Raw genomic sequence first — 17,244 nt, forward strand, 5'->3', positions numbered from 1 at the left:
ATAAAACTGACATTGCTAAGTGTAAAAGAACTTGTTTCAGGAGAGAGATAAGCTTGCAATATTAGACATGGTAAAAATATATTTTTTCCTCTCCTTTAATTTATGTTTCCTCTCCTGGAATTTATGTTGTTATTTCCACGTATTTGGAAAGATTTCTAGGACTGAAAACAGCATCCTGAATTGGGAATGCAGGGGTTAATTATAAGAAGAGATAATAAGCAATTTGATTTGATTGTTTTTGCCCTTGACGTGTATTTTTTCTGATTCCTGTTCCCTTTTTATGCAGTAATGTTTTAACTTTTATACTGTAATTGTTTACTTTGTATTGTAACTTTTTTTAACTTTTGTAAGCCGCCTTGATCATTTTTTTGGAAAGGCGGGGTAGAAATAAAATTTATTATTATTATTATTATTATTATTATTACAAAAATAAAACTTTATTTTTATCCCGCTTCTCTGTGATAGAAGTCCATTGAGATGCATTTGTCAAAATGGCTAAAACACTCTTTAATTACGAGGAAAATAACAATTTGTCTTAATATTCGAAAGACAGTTGCGTACTTGTGATTCATCACTGAGATAATAACTTCACTATGAAGATTTAACACCGCATTTGTAATATAGCTTCCATTTGCTCTTATTACCCCTATATGTTTTCTACAAAGAGGCCAGAAGGAAAACTACTGGACTTTTTATGACTAACTCTGTTGCATTTACTATTGCATTTACTAGGTGCCTTTCGCTGTTAACCACAGGAGTTATTGGATGATAGAATATTAGTGTTATCATTTGTTGGGATATACAATATGTGGAGAAACCCATTACCTTGGCATTTTGTTTAGTTCCCCTTCTTGCTTCGTATCCATCTTCGAAGCAAGAATTTTCCATACTCTTCCATGAGGATCTTCCTAGACATGAGGGGTAGACACTTGATTTAAATTAAATTAAATATAGCAGAGAGGCTAGACGTGTGTCCCGTGGGAGAACCAGCGCCCCGTGGGAGAACCAGCGCCCTGTGGGAGAACCAGCCTCCCGTGGGAGAACCAGCCTCCCGTGGGAGAACCAGCGTCCCGTGGGAGAACCAGCGTCCCGTGGGAGAACCAGCGTCCCGTGGGAGAACCAGCCTCCCGTGGGAGAACTGTGGGCTCTGCATAAGTTTCCAAAAATGAAGAGAAAAGGCTACGGCAAGAACAAAGGTAAAATATGGAGGCTTTGTCTGGTTGCGCATCTGGCCATGGGGACTTTAAGTTGCCCATACAGACCAGGCCAGCCAAAGTGTATGCCCTTGTGTCTGTTGTTAGTTGCTAAGTTTTCTTTTTCTACTCAGACTTTGGGAGAAGGGAGATGGAGCGTTCTGCATAGGAAAGCCCTTGCTATTTTTCTGCTTCCACAACTGGACTGGAGCACTTTGTCTCCTTGCTTTGAGCCTTCCAAGGACTTCTCCGACTTCTCCTTCTGGTGCAGATTTACATGTAAAAGTGGCACATGCAGCCACACAATGTCACCACCAACGGAGGATGACACCTCAGGCCCCAGCCAAGGGTTGGCTACTCCTGGCGTGCCAAAAACCTGCCGAATAGGTTCCCCTCTTCTTTTTGTTCCAGTAGTAGTAGCAGTAGTAGCAAAGGTACAGAGAGGGGAGAGCCAAGGTAACTTCTGCCAGATCTCATGAGCGTTAGGTTTTTCCTCTCTTCTAAGGGTCAATGCATCTGGCCTTAGAAACGGGCATGAAATAAATGGATAGGAAGAAGGTAAATGAAGATGGATGGATGAGAGCCAAGTGTGTAAGTGTCTTTGTGTGTAAGAGAGAGAGAGATTTTGCCAGATGAAGAGACAAACCCAGAAACTGGATTGAGGTTTCCTTCCTCTCTTCGTCTCAAGAACTCACAGGATCGAAGCAGCAGCAGCAGGAGGAAGGGGATGATGGTGGTTGCAGTGGCATCCAGCTCCTAGTGCTTCGAGATGTCTCCTTTTTTGAGGATAATCTGCCTTTGCCAAGGGGCCAGTTTTGTCTCATCGTACCCAAGAGTCCTTAGCTTTTCCGACTGCTCTTTCTCCTTCTCTGCCTCTTCCCTCCGCAGTTTCTCTTGCTCTTTGCTGTCGGGAAACAGAAAAGGAGTAAGTTCCTAAGGCTTTTGAGGTGGAAAGGAAACCCTTTTGGCTTCCTTCCCAGTTGTGTTGGTGGACGCACCACTTAAGACACTTGCACAAGTGGGGTATCCCATATCCTTTGCTGTCTATCAATCACATATTCAACCAATCACATATTCTATCCATTTAATTTTCTTTTAAAAAAACACAAGGAGGAAAGGTAGATCTGTCAAAACGTGGCATTTCTGCCATTTTCCCTCCCCTCAGAAAGGAATCGCGTCAGAACCGATTCTTCTCAAAAGAACCGCAAAACAACTGCTACCAAAAGAACCCGAGCTTTTTGCTTTTGCTCTGCTTTATTTCGCCTGGAATCGATCCAATGAGGATCAGGACCGATTTCCAGTGGGAACTAGGGGCAGATACCCCGAATTAGTGGGAACGGCTGCTCTGTCTCTAAAGAATAAATCCCTCTGTTTGGAACATCTCACAAAGAGGCCAGTGTTGTGAAAGACTCCCACATTTCTTCTCTGGTCTGGATTTTAATCTGCTGTTGGAGGAAGCCCTGTGAAAACCGCACTCCTCTGTGCTCCCGGGTTTTGTAACCATGTAAAATGTGTCCTCCCTTGCCCATAATATCGAAAATGAATGCAGTTTAGCACTGCTTTAACTGCCATGGCTCCATGGTGGGAAGCCTAGGATTTGTCGTTTGTGAGCTCTCTGACAGAGAAGGCTAAATGTCTCACAAAACCCCAAACCCTAGCATCCTGTAGCATTGAGCCATAATGCGATGTCAAATGCACTATTTCCGCAGCGTTAGTGATTTTCTTTCCCTTACCCTAAAAAACTCCAAGTTTAATAGGCTTTTCCTTGCAAGGCTGGATCCAGGGAAGGATGCAGCATTTCTCAGCCTTGATCTAAGGTTGCTGGAGCGATTCAGATCAAAGTTTGCATGCAACCCAAACAAAACCGTTTGCTCTGGTTGTTCCATTACTTGCGTTTCAAAGCATTTCAAAGCTCAGCCAGTCATGCTGGACCAGTTTTCCCCACCTCTGGGGACCTCTAGCCCAGTCGGACTACAAGTACCATCATCTCCAACAAGGAAGGCTGGGTTAGTAACGGATCGTGAGAGTCGACTCACCGTTTTTGCTCTCTGTTGAAGACAAGAAAGAAGACAAAACACAGCAGTCAGGGTGACATTCAAGGAAAATGTAGGATATTACAAAATAAAAGCTAAAAACAGTAAATGTCTTTTTGCTCATCTGCATTTAGCTGGTCATTTTATCAAAGAACGAGATAAGGTTTGTCTGGCAAGACTTCTTTCTCTGAAACCCATGTTGACTTTTTGTGATTATGGCATTGCCTTCTAGATGTTCACAGACTCTCTCTTTAATGATCTGCTCCAGAATCTTTCCTGGGATTGATGTCAGACTAACTGGACGATAATTGTTGGGATCCTCTTTTTTCCCCTTTTTGAAGATGGGGACAACGTTTGCCCTCCTCCATTCTGCTGGGATTTCTCCTGTTCTCCAGGAGTCCTCAAAGAGTATTATTGCCAATGGCTCCGATATTACATTTGCCAGTTCTTTTAATGCCCTTGGATGTAGTTCATCTGGTCCTGGAGACTTAAATTCATTTAGATTAACAAGGTATTCCTCTACTATCTCTTTACTTATTCTGTCCTCTGCTCCATTATCCTCAGGTTGAGCACCCTTTGCCTTTTCTGAGAAGACTGAGGCAAAGAAGGTCTTGAGTAATTCTGCCTTTTCTCTGTCTCCTGTTAGCATTTTGCCATCTTCTCCATTCAGTGAACCTACCGTTTCCTTCTTCTTCCTTTTGCTGCGGACATATCCAAAAAAGCTCTTTTTGTTGTTCTTAACCTCTCTAGCAAGACTGAGTTCATTCTGCGCTTTAGCATTTCTGACTTTACCCTACAAATGCCTGCTATTTCTTTGAATTCCTCTTTGGTGATTTCCCCCTTTTTCCATTTCTTATACATGTTCCGTTTCAAACTCAGCTCAGTTGGAAGTTCCTTAGTCATCCATCCTGGTTTCCTGAGACATCTCCCATCTTTCTTTCTCACTGGAACTGTTTGAAAGTGTGCCTTCAGTATCTCCCTTTTGAGAAACTCCCATCCGTCCTGAACTCCCTTCTCTTTTAGTATTTCTGACCACAGGATCACCCTCAATACTTCTCTAAGTTTACTGAAATCTGCTCTCCTAAAGTCTAGGATGCGTGTCTGACTCTGCCTGGCTTCTCCTTTCCATTGTACTGTATGACAAACTCCAGGAGTACAGAAACTCTGGAAATCCAAGGGTAGGTAAGGAAAATGTATGGTTTTATGGAATCAGATAAGTTAACCCAATTGTTAAGGGAGAAAAAACCTTGTTGGATAATTTTAGAAAAGGCTGGGAGCCAATGGCGCGTTACGGAACGCCCATTTGGGGTGGCCTGTACCCGGCCCTTTGCCCGTCGGATCGGGGCCTCAGCTGCCACAACGGCAGCCTCTGAGGTCCCGATCCACCACTTTCCAGACTGCGGGGAAGCGACAAAAGGCCGCTTCCCCGTGGCCTGGAAATGGGTGTCCTTGGGAAGGAGGAGAAAGGCGCCCTCACGCAGCCCCACTATGTCACTTCTGCGCCACCCCGCTTGGAGGCAGCGCAGTCGTGACGCAGCCATGCCGGCCCCCGTGTGGAACGGGCGCCACCATATTGTACGAACCCAGTCCGTACTAGGGTTAGGGGCATCAGGAAGTGACGCCCCATTCTAACCCTAGTACATCCTGGAGATGTACTATACTGTACGCCCGTCCGGAACGGGCCAACGATAAATTATTTGAAGCTCCATTCTTTGTGACAGGATTAAAAATAGTTAAATTTTAGAAAGAATAGGAGGAGGAAAATAAATAAAACAAATGGTTTTGTCTCACAAAACCCCAAACCCTAATGGATAATTAGAGATTAGAGATTTATATATATTCTATTATATATATATAATATAGAATTTAGTAAAATAACTGAAGAGCATTAGCAGTCACGAATAAACTATAGTTATATATTACAATACCTAACTATAGTTTATTCATGACTTCTAATGCTCTTTGGTTATTTTACTAAATTCCATATTTTTAAATCTCATCTATAATTAAATTCCATATTTTTAAATCTAATCTATAATATAGATAGAATATAACTTTGGTGCTGGAATGTTGTTGTTGAGAATGGTACCTTTCCAATGTCCAATATTGTGACAAAGGCTGCGTTAACAGTACAATGGAAGTATAGTGACTAGATCAAGAGAAGTAATCATGCCACTCTACTCTGCTTTGGTCTATTCTGGAATAAACTTGTGTCCAGTTCTGGGCAAAACAATTGAAAAAGGACATGAGAAACCGGAGCCATGTGTCCAAAGGAGGACGAATAAAATGGTGATGGGTCTGGAAACCATGAAGCCCTATGAGGAGAGACTTAGGGAGCTGGGGGTGTTTAGCCTGGAGAAGAGAAGGTTAAGAGGTGATATGATAGCTCTGTTTAAGTATCTGAAGGGATGTCATATTCAGGAGGAAGCAAGCTTGTTTTCTGCTGCTCCAGAGAATAGGACCCAATGGAACAATGGATGCAAGCTCCAGGAAAAGAGATTCCAGCTCAACATTAGGAGGATCCTCCTGAGAGTAAAGGCTGTTTGACAGTGGAAGAAAGTCCCTCAATAGAGTGTAATGGAGTCTCCTTCCTTGGAGGTCTTTAAACAGAGGCTGGATGGCCATCTGTCAATGGGGATGCTTTGATGCATGGCAGAAGGGGGTTGGACTGGGTGGCCCTTGCGGTCTCTTCCAATTCTATGATTCTATGAATGTGTTGCAAAACCCTCTCCTCCCCAAATTCTTGTGTAGCACCACATCCCTCCTTCCGAGTCTGAGCTCACCTTTCCTCTTCCATCTTCTTGCGAAGGATGTCTCTCCTCCAGGCCGGCATTGTGGCCAAACGGGCCTCTTCCTCTCTTTCCTGAAAGACAAAAGGCACAACGGAGGCTTTTCTTTCCGCTTCAGCCCTTGGAGGAAGAAGCGGCAGAAGGACACAAGTCAGGCGCTGAAGGAAGCGGAAGGAGGAAGGCACCTGTGCCAGGTTTCTAGATCCAGCAGTAAAAGTCTCCATGGAAAGGGAGATTGCAGGGGAGACTAAACTCTTTCCAGAATATTTGGGTCTAGGAGGATGCAATGGCTGGGACACTCTGAGGCTGGTGCAAGAGCAGGGCCTACTCTGCGTTGGCATCTCCCTTATGGAATACCTTCCCCAGTTGGCACCAGCTCCAAGTCAAGACTTGGAGGCTTCATTTGCTTTTGCCAAAATGCACACATACATGGGTTTTTAATGCAGCTGAGGCCTGTGTAGGAGTTACAACCATCGCACAATCATGACTAAGTAGCAGCCATGAATCCAGAATGGTTACCTGGCTTTACTCATCTGTATGAATGAATCTTGCCAAGAAAACCCCATGATAGGTTTGCCTTAGGTTGGGTCACCATAAATTTGAAACAACCTGAAGGTACAAAACAACAACAACAACAACATGTACATGGCTGCCACTTCTTCACAGTTGTGACAGGATTGTAACATCCTCGCCAACCTACTTTCCTGGGCATTAGATGCATAGGGAGGAGGAGGTCCGTTCTGCCAGTCAATGGAAGATGTTTCCATCAGGTTTAGGAGAAGCTGAGACAGGAGAAGTGACTTAGTTATAAGTATACTTCACTAAGGAACTAAGTCTAGGGGATTTTTTAGGGTTTTTCAGGCTATGTGGCCATGTTCTACTTAGCCCGAAAACCCCACAAAAAACTATGGATGCCAGCCAGGAAAGCCTTCGGCTTCACATTACTAAGTATATTAACTAAGCAGTCGATAACAGGATTCTGGCCATTAATGATAACCACTGTGTCTGGAATCTTGGACAGGAGTTGCGTTCACATAACTGGACTTACATGTGTGGGAATTAGAAGTGTGAAGATGCACAATGTCTGCTCTGGCAGAGGGCTTGTGAGTCGAGCTGGCAAAGGGAATGATGCACAATGGGACCAATGCACAACGCATCAGTTCCAATGTGCATCAGGCAGCAAAGTGCATTGATGGTATCATGTTCCCCTTCATTACAATTCACTAGCAGTCTGTCTTAGCATCTTTGCAAACATAGCCAAGGGGGTGCATGCCATCTAAAGACCACACTTTACTCATAGAATCACCCCCGGTTTAGATTGCCCAAGATTTCTGCAAAATCTGGAATCTTGCACACACCCCTGGGATATTTTCTTTCCCCCAAAAGAAGTCAGTTTGCTCAAAGTCCTCACCCGCCTGCGGATTTTCCAACTCTGGCTTTGTTCAAAAGGACTTGCATGTCCGCTTTTGTTTTCTTCTTTGACTCAGAGAAGGCAGGCCTCTGGACAGAAGCTGCTCCAATGGGATCAGCCAACAACGCTGTTCTGCCATATGACCGTTGTACACTGTGGCGTCCTTGGATGACCGCCCTGGCCACTTGCTTTTCTGAAGAAGGACGGCTGGCAGATCCTCAACGGGGGCAAGGAGCTTAGGTGGAGGGGAGCCCAAGAAGCACGGGGCGGCTTAGGAGGAGGCTTCCACTGGAAGCCGGCCCTGAATTCCCAAGAGGTTTAGCCCTGAAAGGATCAAGGGCCCAGGAGGGGAGGGAGAGAAGCAGCCCAGGTCATGGCAGGCGACAGCGTGATTCAAATGCAAAGGTGGGTCCAGTGGCAAGACCTGGACTTTGGGGTCTGGGGGCATCGGGCGGGTTTGATAGGGAAACGTCTGTGGCCCTTGCTTTGTATGCAGAAGGCACCAGGTTCAGTCCCAGGCATCTCTAGGATCTCATGCCTGAAACCCTGGATGTCCACTAAGTGTAAGTCAGGCTGAGTTTTTCCACTAGGAACTGCCATCGCTCAGTGATTCAGAAGCTAAAATATATCAAAATTACTGTAGACCAGCGTTTCCCCCAGACTTTGTCCCTCCAGATATTTTGGACTTCAGCTCTCAGAATTCCTGATTGTTTGCCAAACTGACCAGGGCTTCTGGGAGTTGAAGTCCAAAACACTTGGAGGACCAAGGTTTGGGAAACAGTACTGTCCACCTTTTAATATCCAAGGGCCCTGTCTTTTGGAGCATGTTCACAACTCTAGTGCATGTTTCCAATACAAAAAAAATTGCATGCCTATCTGATCTCATGGGGCAGCGTTAATTTCATGTAATCTTGTCTTTTTAATACCTGTCTTATATTTGTGTTCGTGTTTAATCCCCATGAAGTCCCTTTTCTTGCCCAGTCCAAAACACATTGGGCTATTTCAAAAGGAATAAACAGTCAACCATCTTAGAACAAGTGGAGCTTGTCTCCTCACTATTCTCTACTTTTTAAAGACCTTATGAATGAGAAATCTCCAAACCAGGTCTTACAAATTCAGGACAGCCTTGACACACAAGCAAGGCTGGAAGAAGTCGAACAGGCCCTAGGTTTCTTTCCACCAAGAACAACAATAATAAAATGTCCAATGCCCTTTGCACAGTAGGCACACTTTATTTCTTAACTCCATCACCAGAGAAAAACACAAAAGGGGCAATAACTTGAACAAACAACTCAGTAAACACACAGGAATAATCGGAGAAGACTCCTCTCCAGATACAGTTTGGGATCAAATAATCAGAATGAGATGGCTGGGTCCTGTTAGGGTTTTGATTGCACAAATACCTGTCTTATATTTGTGTTTGTGTGACAAAAATGGTACTTTTTCTCATGCCCCACAATCTTGAAAAAGAAAGGACACGAGACAAATATCCTCTCCCAGGATAGGACCTTTGGAGTAGTCTTTCCTTAACAATACTTCTCAGTGAGGCAGATTCACTAGACATCTCAACTAAAATAATAATAATAATAATAATAATAATAATAATAATAATAATAATAATTTATTAATATCCCACCTCTCCCTACGGATCTAACATGGCAAACCCCGGCAATTATCCCTGCAATTAGGAACCGTGTCTCTGTTTTGCAGAGACGGGGGCAGCCTGGTTTGGACTAGAATGGCATCAGGGCAAAGGGTTAAAACCCTCTTCCCAAACCACATCTGGACTCAGACTATTTAGTTTAAATCATGCAACTACCCCTGGACAATAACTGGGGTCCCCTTCGGCGGACTTTTCTCTGGCCACCGCTGGTATAAAGCAGTGTCTCCCAGGAGAGACCAGTCAGTTTGGTGTCCTCACTGGTGGCATACTGGCCTTGATGCTTAGAGGTGAGTCCCAACTAAAGTAGTTCCACTGAGCCAAATGAATGATGGGTAAATCCCATCGTTTTTGTGGGTCTGTTGTAGGGTTCACCCACTCCTTCCACACCCTCCAAATATCTCAGTTTGGCAAGGACTGTCTTGGTTAGTCCTGTGTAGTCCCACTTTCTCAGCCGCTCTTAAAATGTCCTGATTTGTCTCTCCCCCTCCTTCTTTCTCTCTTTGCTGCAAATTGAGTTCAAATTGCAAAAGGAGTTTGCATTCAGTAAACCCAGGAGAAGAGGAAGCAGATTCTTGCCCTTCCTAAACTCAGTACAGGCTGAGTCTCCCTTTTCCAGGATGCCAAAATCTGAAAATATTCCAAAAGCCAAGGCTTTTCCCGATGGTTCTACGTACCCAAACCTTGTTTCATGCAGAAAACTGTTTCAAACACTGTTATGAAATTACCATGTGTATGAGACGTATATGAAACGTAAATGAATTTTTGTGTTCAGACTCGGATTCCATCTCCAAGATAACTGTCATTATGGACCTAAATGCAAATAGAGGCGTTCCAAAACCCAAAACATGTCTGCTGCCAAGCATTTTGAATAAGAGAAGCTCACCCTGTAAATACACTCTAGGATTTTTTTCTGCTTAAAATAGTACATTTGGTATATTGTTGTTGTTGTTGTTGTTGTTGTTGTTGACTTTTGCTGTCTTGTTGCCTGGCCATACTCTTTGTCCTGATTGTTTGATGTCCTCTGGAGGCTCTTGGACTGCAGCTCCCAGAAGACCTTAGCCAGCGGTGAAGAATGCTGGAAGTTGCAGCCCAACAGCAACCAAAAGATCCCCAACTTGTCCATCCCTTGTCTGATGGGTACCTTCTCTCATTTCTTCTGGGAGGCGGTTGAGTTTTGTTAGTGTTTCACATCAACAATGCGCACGACTTGCAGCAGCTAGACATTGCGATTTTAGGGCAGGGGTTTTGGGGTCTCGCATCTTCCACGGACCTCAGCCTCTGCCAAGGTTTCCATTTTTTAAAAAGTCACTCTCTAGGGTTTGCCAGCCAAAGGTTTCCTGAGATCAAGGATGCACAAAGTACTCACCGCTTATCATTCATACATACACACACAAAAAAATACATGTTCCTATTTGGACATTAAATCTTAAGGTGAAATGAGAGGATTATTCTTTAGCGCCCACTTAAGGAGATGGAATGAGAAACATTTAATCTAGCCTCCTTGGTTCCAGCCAGATGATAGATGCAGAATGGAAAGTGAGCCCTAGCACTGCAATGACTTGATGGGAAGCAATAAACTAACCAAGTAAATACATAGAGCCCTCCTGGTAAGTCTGTTGCAGCAATGAATCAATTAAGCCTCGCAAATTGTTGCAGGGCTTAGATTTGTACACAGTCCTCTCCTCTCTTCTGGAGCTGAGTTCCTCAAAGGTGGAGAATTTGCACCCTTAACCTGGAGACAATTTATGAAACTGGAGACTTAGGGCCAGGCCCAGGTGCTTCTGGGATTGCAGAGAAATCCCAGAGTCAAGGGGCTTCCAGTTCTCCCTGACCTCAATGCAACCCTCCGCCGCCAGATTATACAACAGGGTTTTAAAAGCAAACCCACAGAAGGTTTACAATGATTATTATAATCATTGCTAATTATTTCTACAGTAGGTTGGTTTGTTTGTTTTAAATCTGCAAAGCGCTTTAAAGTTCTGATGTCATAAGTTCACACTTTGCTGTGTTTCCCTGTCCTGCAGCAAAAGATTTGCTTATCAATCCCTGTTCAAGATTACATAACCAAATCCATATTAGTTTATCGCTGCTGGTGTGTGTGTGTATGTGTGTGTGTGTTTGTAGGTGTGAGGATGCATGGAGTCCTGAATCCTATTGCTTTCCCCCCCAAAAGAATAAACCCTCTGAATCAATTCTTGAACGCTGAGCAGATCAGTCCCATTGATTCCTTAGGTCTATTCTAGTTGCGTCAACAATAGGATTCGGTCCAGAAATGCTCCAGCGCCACATCTAATAATTCTTCCAAGGAAGATCCTAAAGCAAGAGATGGGAACTTCTTTGAGCCCAAGAGGGGCCAGATTCAGAAGTTTTGGGGGCCACATGTATCCCCAGGGTTGGAAGGACTAAGGCAAAAGATGCTGGGAAATCAAAAAAGCAAACTTTCCCAAGATGAGACGACCAGAGGGACAATCCTATAAGATGAGTCCAAAGGCCTTTTTAGGCCCAGGTCTTCTTCTTACAGGGTTTACTCTCCCGTGACAAGGAGAGCCTTCCCTAGTGGTCACGTAGCATCCCATATTCCCAGATCTCCACAAAGAATAGACATTCAAGTCATGGTTTGCAGAGGATGCCAGAATTCTCCTCCCTCTGCAAACTTGTCTCTGCTTCTGCAGAAAACAGCAGCTGCCGCCCTCAATGTTATGGCAGCAAATCCCACCATGTAACGAAAGTGTGTGGTATTAAGACGTTGTTCCATTTGTTGCATCAGACGCCTCCTGCCGGTCCGTTCCCTGGGTGAGCCCAAATTTCCATCCGTTCCTATGATGGGGAGCAGACTCTCCTGTGTGGAGCGCAGTGGCTGCCTCTTGTCCTTCCTGCCAAGGCAAGCAAAAGCCTCAGCGGAGGGCAACGATGTCTTCTCCTCTCCTCTCACCTGCCCTGCTCCTATGCCAGCTTCCATAAAGAAGTTGCTGCTCTGGATTACTACCAAGACCCAGGAGGTGGAAGGGTCTCGGCCGAGTCGGACTGCGGATTCAGGGCCTGGCCTCTCCCGAAGGCCTCTCTGCCCACCCAGGAAGCAACGCCTTCAGATATCAAACATCTCTGCCTCCTTCTCCTTCCAGAAGGAGAAGCTACGGTCTATGTAGCAGCAGATGTCTTCGTTGCTGAACTCCCCCAGCTCTGAAACCAGTTGGACCGAACCCTTCCGGCTTTTCGGAGCTGGGTTGGTGGCCCGTTCCTCCTCCTCTTCCTCCGCCGGTGGCAGTGGGCTGGGTTCTCGGATGCTGACACTGACCAAAGTCTGAGAGGATTCCTGGCGGGAGAGGATGGGAGAAGACCCCGGAGGTTCGCCCGGCACCTCCAGAGTTGCCTCTGTTTCCGCCTGCAGGAGGCTGTCCCCGAAGAAGTCCTGCTTGAGGTCCTCAAAGCCATCCAGCCAGTCCCGCTTCCCAGCCTCGATCTCCTCCATCACGACCCGGTGGAAGCGGCGGATCAGCTCCCAGCTGTGGCTGCCCAGTCGGTCAAACATCTCATAGCAGAGCAAATGGCGGAACTTCCTCTCCTCGCGGCTCATGCTCATCTCCAGCAGCTGGAAGTAGCCCAGCATGAAGAGGTCAAGGGTCAGGCTGTCGTAGGCCACCGGCGTGCCGCTGATGCGGGGCAAGAATTGCTCCGGCCAGTAGAGCATGTTGCCCCGACTCAGGCGGCGGATCTGTCGGGTGGGCACCTGGCTGATGATGCTCCGCCAGTGGGCGATCAGCTTGCCCACCACTTGCCTCTGCTTCATGAAGTACAAGAGCCTGTCATCCTCACTGGGCTCCTTTCCTGCCGGACCATCATATGCCTCCCGGTCCTGATTTGAGTTGGAGTCTGTGGGAGCCTCCACGGACCTCTTCCGTGGCCCGGCTTGGCGGACAGACTCCGTGAAGGTCCACTTCTTCCAGTGCTCCATGAAGAGGTAGACAATCCTCTCCTTGCGCATGTCAATGTAGTCTTGGATGCAGCTGAGCTCTGTCTGGACGGGGAGGCTGCGGGTCAAGTGGTCGGGGCTGAAGGAAGCCTCCCCAGAAGAAGGCTCTCCTTCCTCCTCACACTGGACCTCCTCCTGCCCAGGGAAAAGGGCCCCTTCCTCCCCATAAAGCAGTGGGCTGTGTGGGATGGTGGGGAGGCCCCCTTCCACGAGGGACCCGAACGGCTCGAGGCCCGAGATGTAGTCTTCTTCCAGGATGGGCTCCCTCCCAAAAGTGAACTGGGCTGTCCCCACGGGCAAGGACCGCTTCCTCTTGTACACGCGTGCAGAGGGGTCAGTGGCCGACTGCTGGGACCGCAAGTGGAGCTCGTAGTTGGCCTTGAGGTTCTTCACGGAGACCCCGCACTGAGAGATCTCCTTCTCTATCTCCTCCCGGGTGCAGCTGAAGGACTGAGATCGGGCAATGCCAATTGGGCCAACTTTGGTGGGGGCAGGGGGTGCTGTTGCCTCAGGGGCCTCCCCAGCCTGACCTGTCTTCTCCAGGGAATCCGGGGTCACCATGTCAGCCACCCTGACCGCCTTCCCCCCCAAGGTGGCCAGGAGGATGGCCATGCTCTTCAGGAGGATGGAGATCTTGCTGCACCAGGCTGGCAGGTCGTCCTCCTTGCCCTGGAGGCGCTTGGGGTTGACGGTGAAGTGCTCTTTGGCCAAGGCAGCCGAGACCGGCAGGAGCTCCTGCAACTCATGCTCCAGCTGCTCCAGCTCCGTCTCCACTTTCTGGACCTTGTGCATCACTTGGAGGTTCTGGATCTGCTTCTCCAGGTAGAGGATGTCATCCTCCGTCATCAGCTCCCCAAAGGGCCCCAGGATGGCGTTGTGGGTGCGGGAGAAACGCCAGCCTTCCTGAGGGTAGCAGCAACCCTCAGAGCGAAGCTGCAGCAGGACGGAGAAATAATAACAAAACAAAAAAAGGGGGGAAGAAGAAGAAGAAAAGAGGGCAAAAAGTCTCCCTCAGGATTGGCTTTAACACAATGTCCTGGTTGTGCACACAGAGAGAGCCTTACATGTCCCTTGCGTGGTGTAATGGTGGCTGAGGGGCCTTGGGTTGTTGGGGTTTGGGTGGGCAAGGGGGCACTTTTGGCGGAGATGTTGGATGGAGGTACCGGGGTGAAGCATTTGGGGTCGGAGTGAGGAGAGAGTAAGAATCACAGAGTGAGGGAGAGAAAGAGAGTATGAGACTTACGGTTTTCCATGCATGAGGTGGGCTTGCAAGAGAACCGCGCGAGGGAAGCAATGGCGTTATCGGCGCGACGGCCCAAATGCCGTTGGGAGCGTTCACACATTACACCACTGGGTGATCATGTAAGGCATTTAAGCCTGCAGTATCTTGCTGGTAGCAAACAAGAAGGAGTTGTTATTATCGCTGTCATCAAAACCCCAAAACAGACCAAATTTAAGCCCTAAAGCAGTAGGGAGGTGAACAGGTGCCACCACGACCGCCTCGACTTCAACTTTCCTCAAGATTCAACCTTTGGCAAATACTGCAGGTTAAATGCATTTCCAAGCCAGTCCACGCCAAGGCAAAGTCACAGAGACACATGCAACCTATCTCTGTCCTCTCCCCAAACCCAAAATACACACAATGCACATGAAACACACACTACCAAACAAGTGGGGAAAGACGAACCCAAGTTCTGGATGCTGAGGAAATCCTCAGACTTCTAACAGACTTCCTGGTCTCCAAAATGTGCTAAAAAACCTTCAGCTAACACCTTCAAAGTCAACACGGTGGATGGAAAATCAAAGAAAGGAGGCAAGGAAGGAGTTTTATGAAAGCAGAAATGAGAAGCCGATATGAGAAGTGGAGAAGAAAGAAGAGGACCTGGCTACCTTCAGTGGACGCCTTCACTTGCTTTGGTAAGTGAGGGTAAGAAGAGACGACAGATGTGCTCACAAGGAGCCCTGGTGGCGCAGTGGTTCAATGCCTGTCCTGCAGCCACTCACTCAAAACCACAAGTTGCAAGTTCAAGACCAGCAAAAGGGCTCAAGCTTGACTCAGGCTTGCATCCTTCCGAGGAGGTCGCTAAAATGAGTACCCAGATTGTTGGGGGCAAATTAGCTTACAGTTGTAAACCGCTTAGACACTGCTCAGGCGGTATGAAGCGGTAGATAAATGAAGCTTGTTTTGTTTTTGAGTCTCTATGTATGTGTATGTATGTGCCTTCAAGTCACCTGTCATGGCGACCCCATTAATTTCTCCTAGGGTTTTCTTAGGCAAGTAATACTCAAAGGTGGTTTTGCCAGTTCCTTCCTCTAAAATATTGCCTATAGCACCTGGCCTTCATTGCACTTCAAGTTTGTCTGTCCTTCCTCATTCATAACTTTTTGCCTGATGTTGCTTGGCCACATGTGTCCCAGCTTTCTTCTGTGAAATGGGGGAGGATATGGAGTGCAGCCTACAACTCCGCTCAGCTCTAGCCAGGGATAAGGGTTGCTGGGATGAACAGTCCTAAAAATGCCTGGATGACCGCATCTTGACCTGTCCTGCAGAGGGGAGGAGTGTTCTCACGGCAAACAAAGGCAATGACCACTGCAAACTCCACCATGCCACGCTGGCCAACGGACCCCACTCCTACCTTGCGCCTCTGCTCTTCCTCCTCCTGGATCTTCATCTGGAGCTTGCGGACCATCACTTGCCGCTTCCACTCGGGGATGGGCCTTCCTTGCTCGTCGTGGGTGGGGATCAGGGCCTCCACGTCCACCTGTCCAGCCGGAATGGACGAGGCCAGCGGCGGAGAGGACCCGTTGACCACTGGCTCGGGTGAGATGGCCGGTCGGGGTGCAGACCCCGCTTCGGGGGTGGAGGGAGGCGTGGGCGTCCGGGACGGAGATGGAGAAGATGTGGGGGTCTCAACCTAGATAAAGAATCAAGGGAAGCATTGCTAAGAACGCCACGCACGTGGGGCAGCATGCTCAGATCTGTGAAAAGTTACTTTTGGACTCCAGCTCCCAGAATTCCCAAACCAGGCTTTGGCCTCTGGGGCTCCTGCCACACTGCAGAATTAATGCATCAATGAATGAATAAATGCACACTACAGAATTAATTCGCTGTGGCAAATCCTGGGATTTGTAGTTTAGTGGAGCACCAGTGCTCTCTGACAGAGAGGGATAAAAGTCTCACCAAACTACAAATATCAGAATTCCTCAAAGCGGTGTCAAACCATTTGCAGCCATTAACTTGCTTCTTTGGATGCAGGACTAGGTGGCATTAAAGCCTCAGGTTATGAAGCTTATTTATACAAAATGCAACGAGGTGCGGAAAGATGCAAATTGTGTCCCTTGCCCTAAATCCTGGGCAAAGTGATACAGGGACCTCTCAAAAACTTCTGCAAATCTTTGGTGCAGTGCAGACTGGGGGCCTCCTTCACTTTTTGCAATCCGTTAAGCTCCCATCTGCTCCCGCCTCCGCCGTCTTAAACAATCAATGAGGCCTCGGATGCCAACCCTGCTCCCTGTGCCACATACAGACGCACTTCTTTTCTCTGGTGGGACAAAAGCAGCCAATCCCTGTCATGGCAAAGAGTTCATCCCCGGCTCCCTCCTCTCATCTCTGCCCTCCCCATCTGCCTTGGCACTCGTGGGAGGCTTTAAACAGGGACTCGGTTGGCAACTGGCCGTTGCCACCCGCCCCGGTTGCCCATTGCTTACATTGGCGCCAGCCTGGCCGCAGCCTGAGAAGACGGTGGTGAAGCCCTTGCTCTGCGGGGTGGGCTTCAGGCTCTTCCCAGCCTTGATTTCGGCCAGCAGCTCTGCGTTGTCACCGGTCGGAGACATCATGTTGAAGGACTTGGTGCCTGCAAAGACGAAAGGTGGATTTATTGCTGGTGGGAAATGCAGAAGGAGAGAAGAGGAGCGCTCCGCAGGAGAAAAAATCTCAGCAAACAGTGCCAACCCTCTGGAGCCTCATTCCTTCCTAACTTGCCCAGGGACTATCTTGGTAGCCAAGGCTGCAACCGCATTTGCTCCTTTTAATTCTGCTTTTTCTGAACTTTTTTTTGGACTAACCTTATCCTCTTTTGACAACATTGGCATGCTTGTTCTTTCATCCTTTATGAATGTGTTCTGATGGTGCCATGGACATACACATAGGCAATTACTATTTTTAAAAACCATTTTGCTCCCATT

General features: G+C 47.4%; 2 protein-coding genes across 2 annotated transcripts in view; both read right to left on the reverse strand.

Annotated features, from left to right (window-relative positions):
• Positions 1-423: 423 nt before the first annotated feature.
• The window catches only part of ESPN (espin), a 68,601-nt gene continuing 51,780 nt past the window's right edge, over positions 424-17,244 (reverse strand). The window contains exons 10-14 of the mRNA XM_042477909.1: positions 16,768-16,913; positions 15,696-15,974; positions 6,010-6,089; positions 3,230-3,241; positions 424-2,097 (exon numbers count right to left, since the gene is read on the reverse strand). Of these exons, the coding sequence (XP_042333843.1) occupies positions 1,950-2,097; positions 3,230-3,241; positions 6,010-6,089; positions 15,696-15,974; positions 16,768-16,913 (665 nt within the window). The 3' untranslated portion in view covers positions 424-1,949. The remainder of the gene's footprint in view (positions 2,098-3,229; positions 3,242-6,009; positions 6,090-15,695; positions 15,975-16,767; positions 16,914-17,244) is intronic.
• On the reverse strand, positions 6,113-15,083 carry LOC121936098 (espin-like protein). Its single transcript, XM_042477910.1, has 2 exons — positions 14,303-15,083; positions 6,113-13,992 (listed from the first exon to the last, which is right to left on the reverse strand). Exon 2 carries the CDS (start codon positions 13,903-13,905, stop codon positions 12,175-12,177), a length of 1,731 nt encoding a protein of 576 aa, XP_042333844.1. The 5' UTR covers positions 13,906-13,992; positions 14,303-15,083; the 3' UTR covers positions 6,113-12,174.

The sequence above is a fragment of the Sceloporus undulatus genome, chromosome 7 (assembly GCF_019175285.1).
Source record: "Sceloporus undulatus isolate JIND9_A2432 ecotype Alabama chromosome 7, SceUnd_v1.1, whole genome shotgun sequence".
In the NCBI taxonomy this organism is placed as follows: Eukaryota; Metazoa; Chordata; class Lepidosauria; order Squamata; family Phrynosomatidae; genus Sceloporus; species Sceloporus undulatus.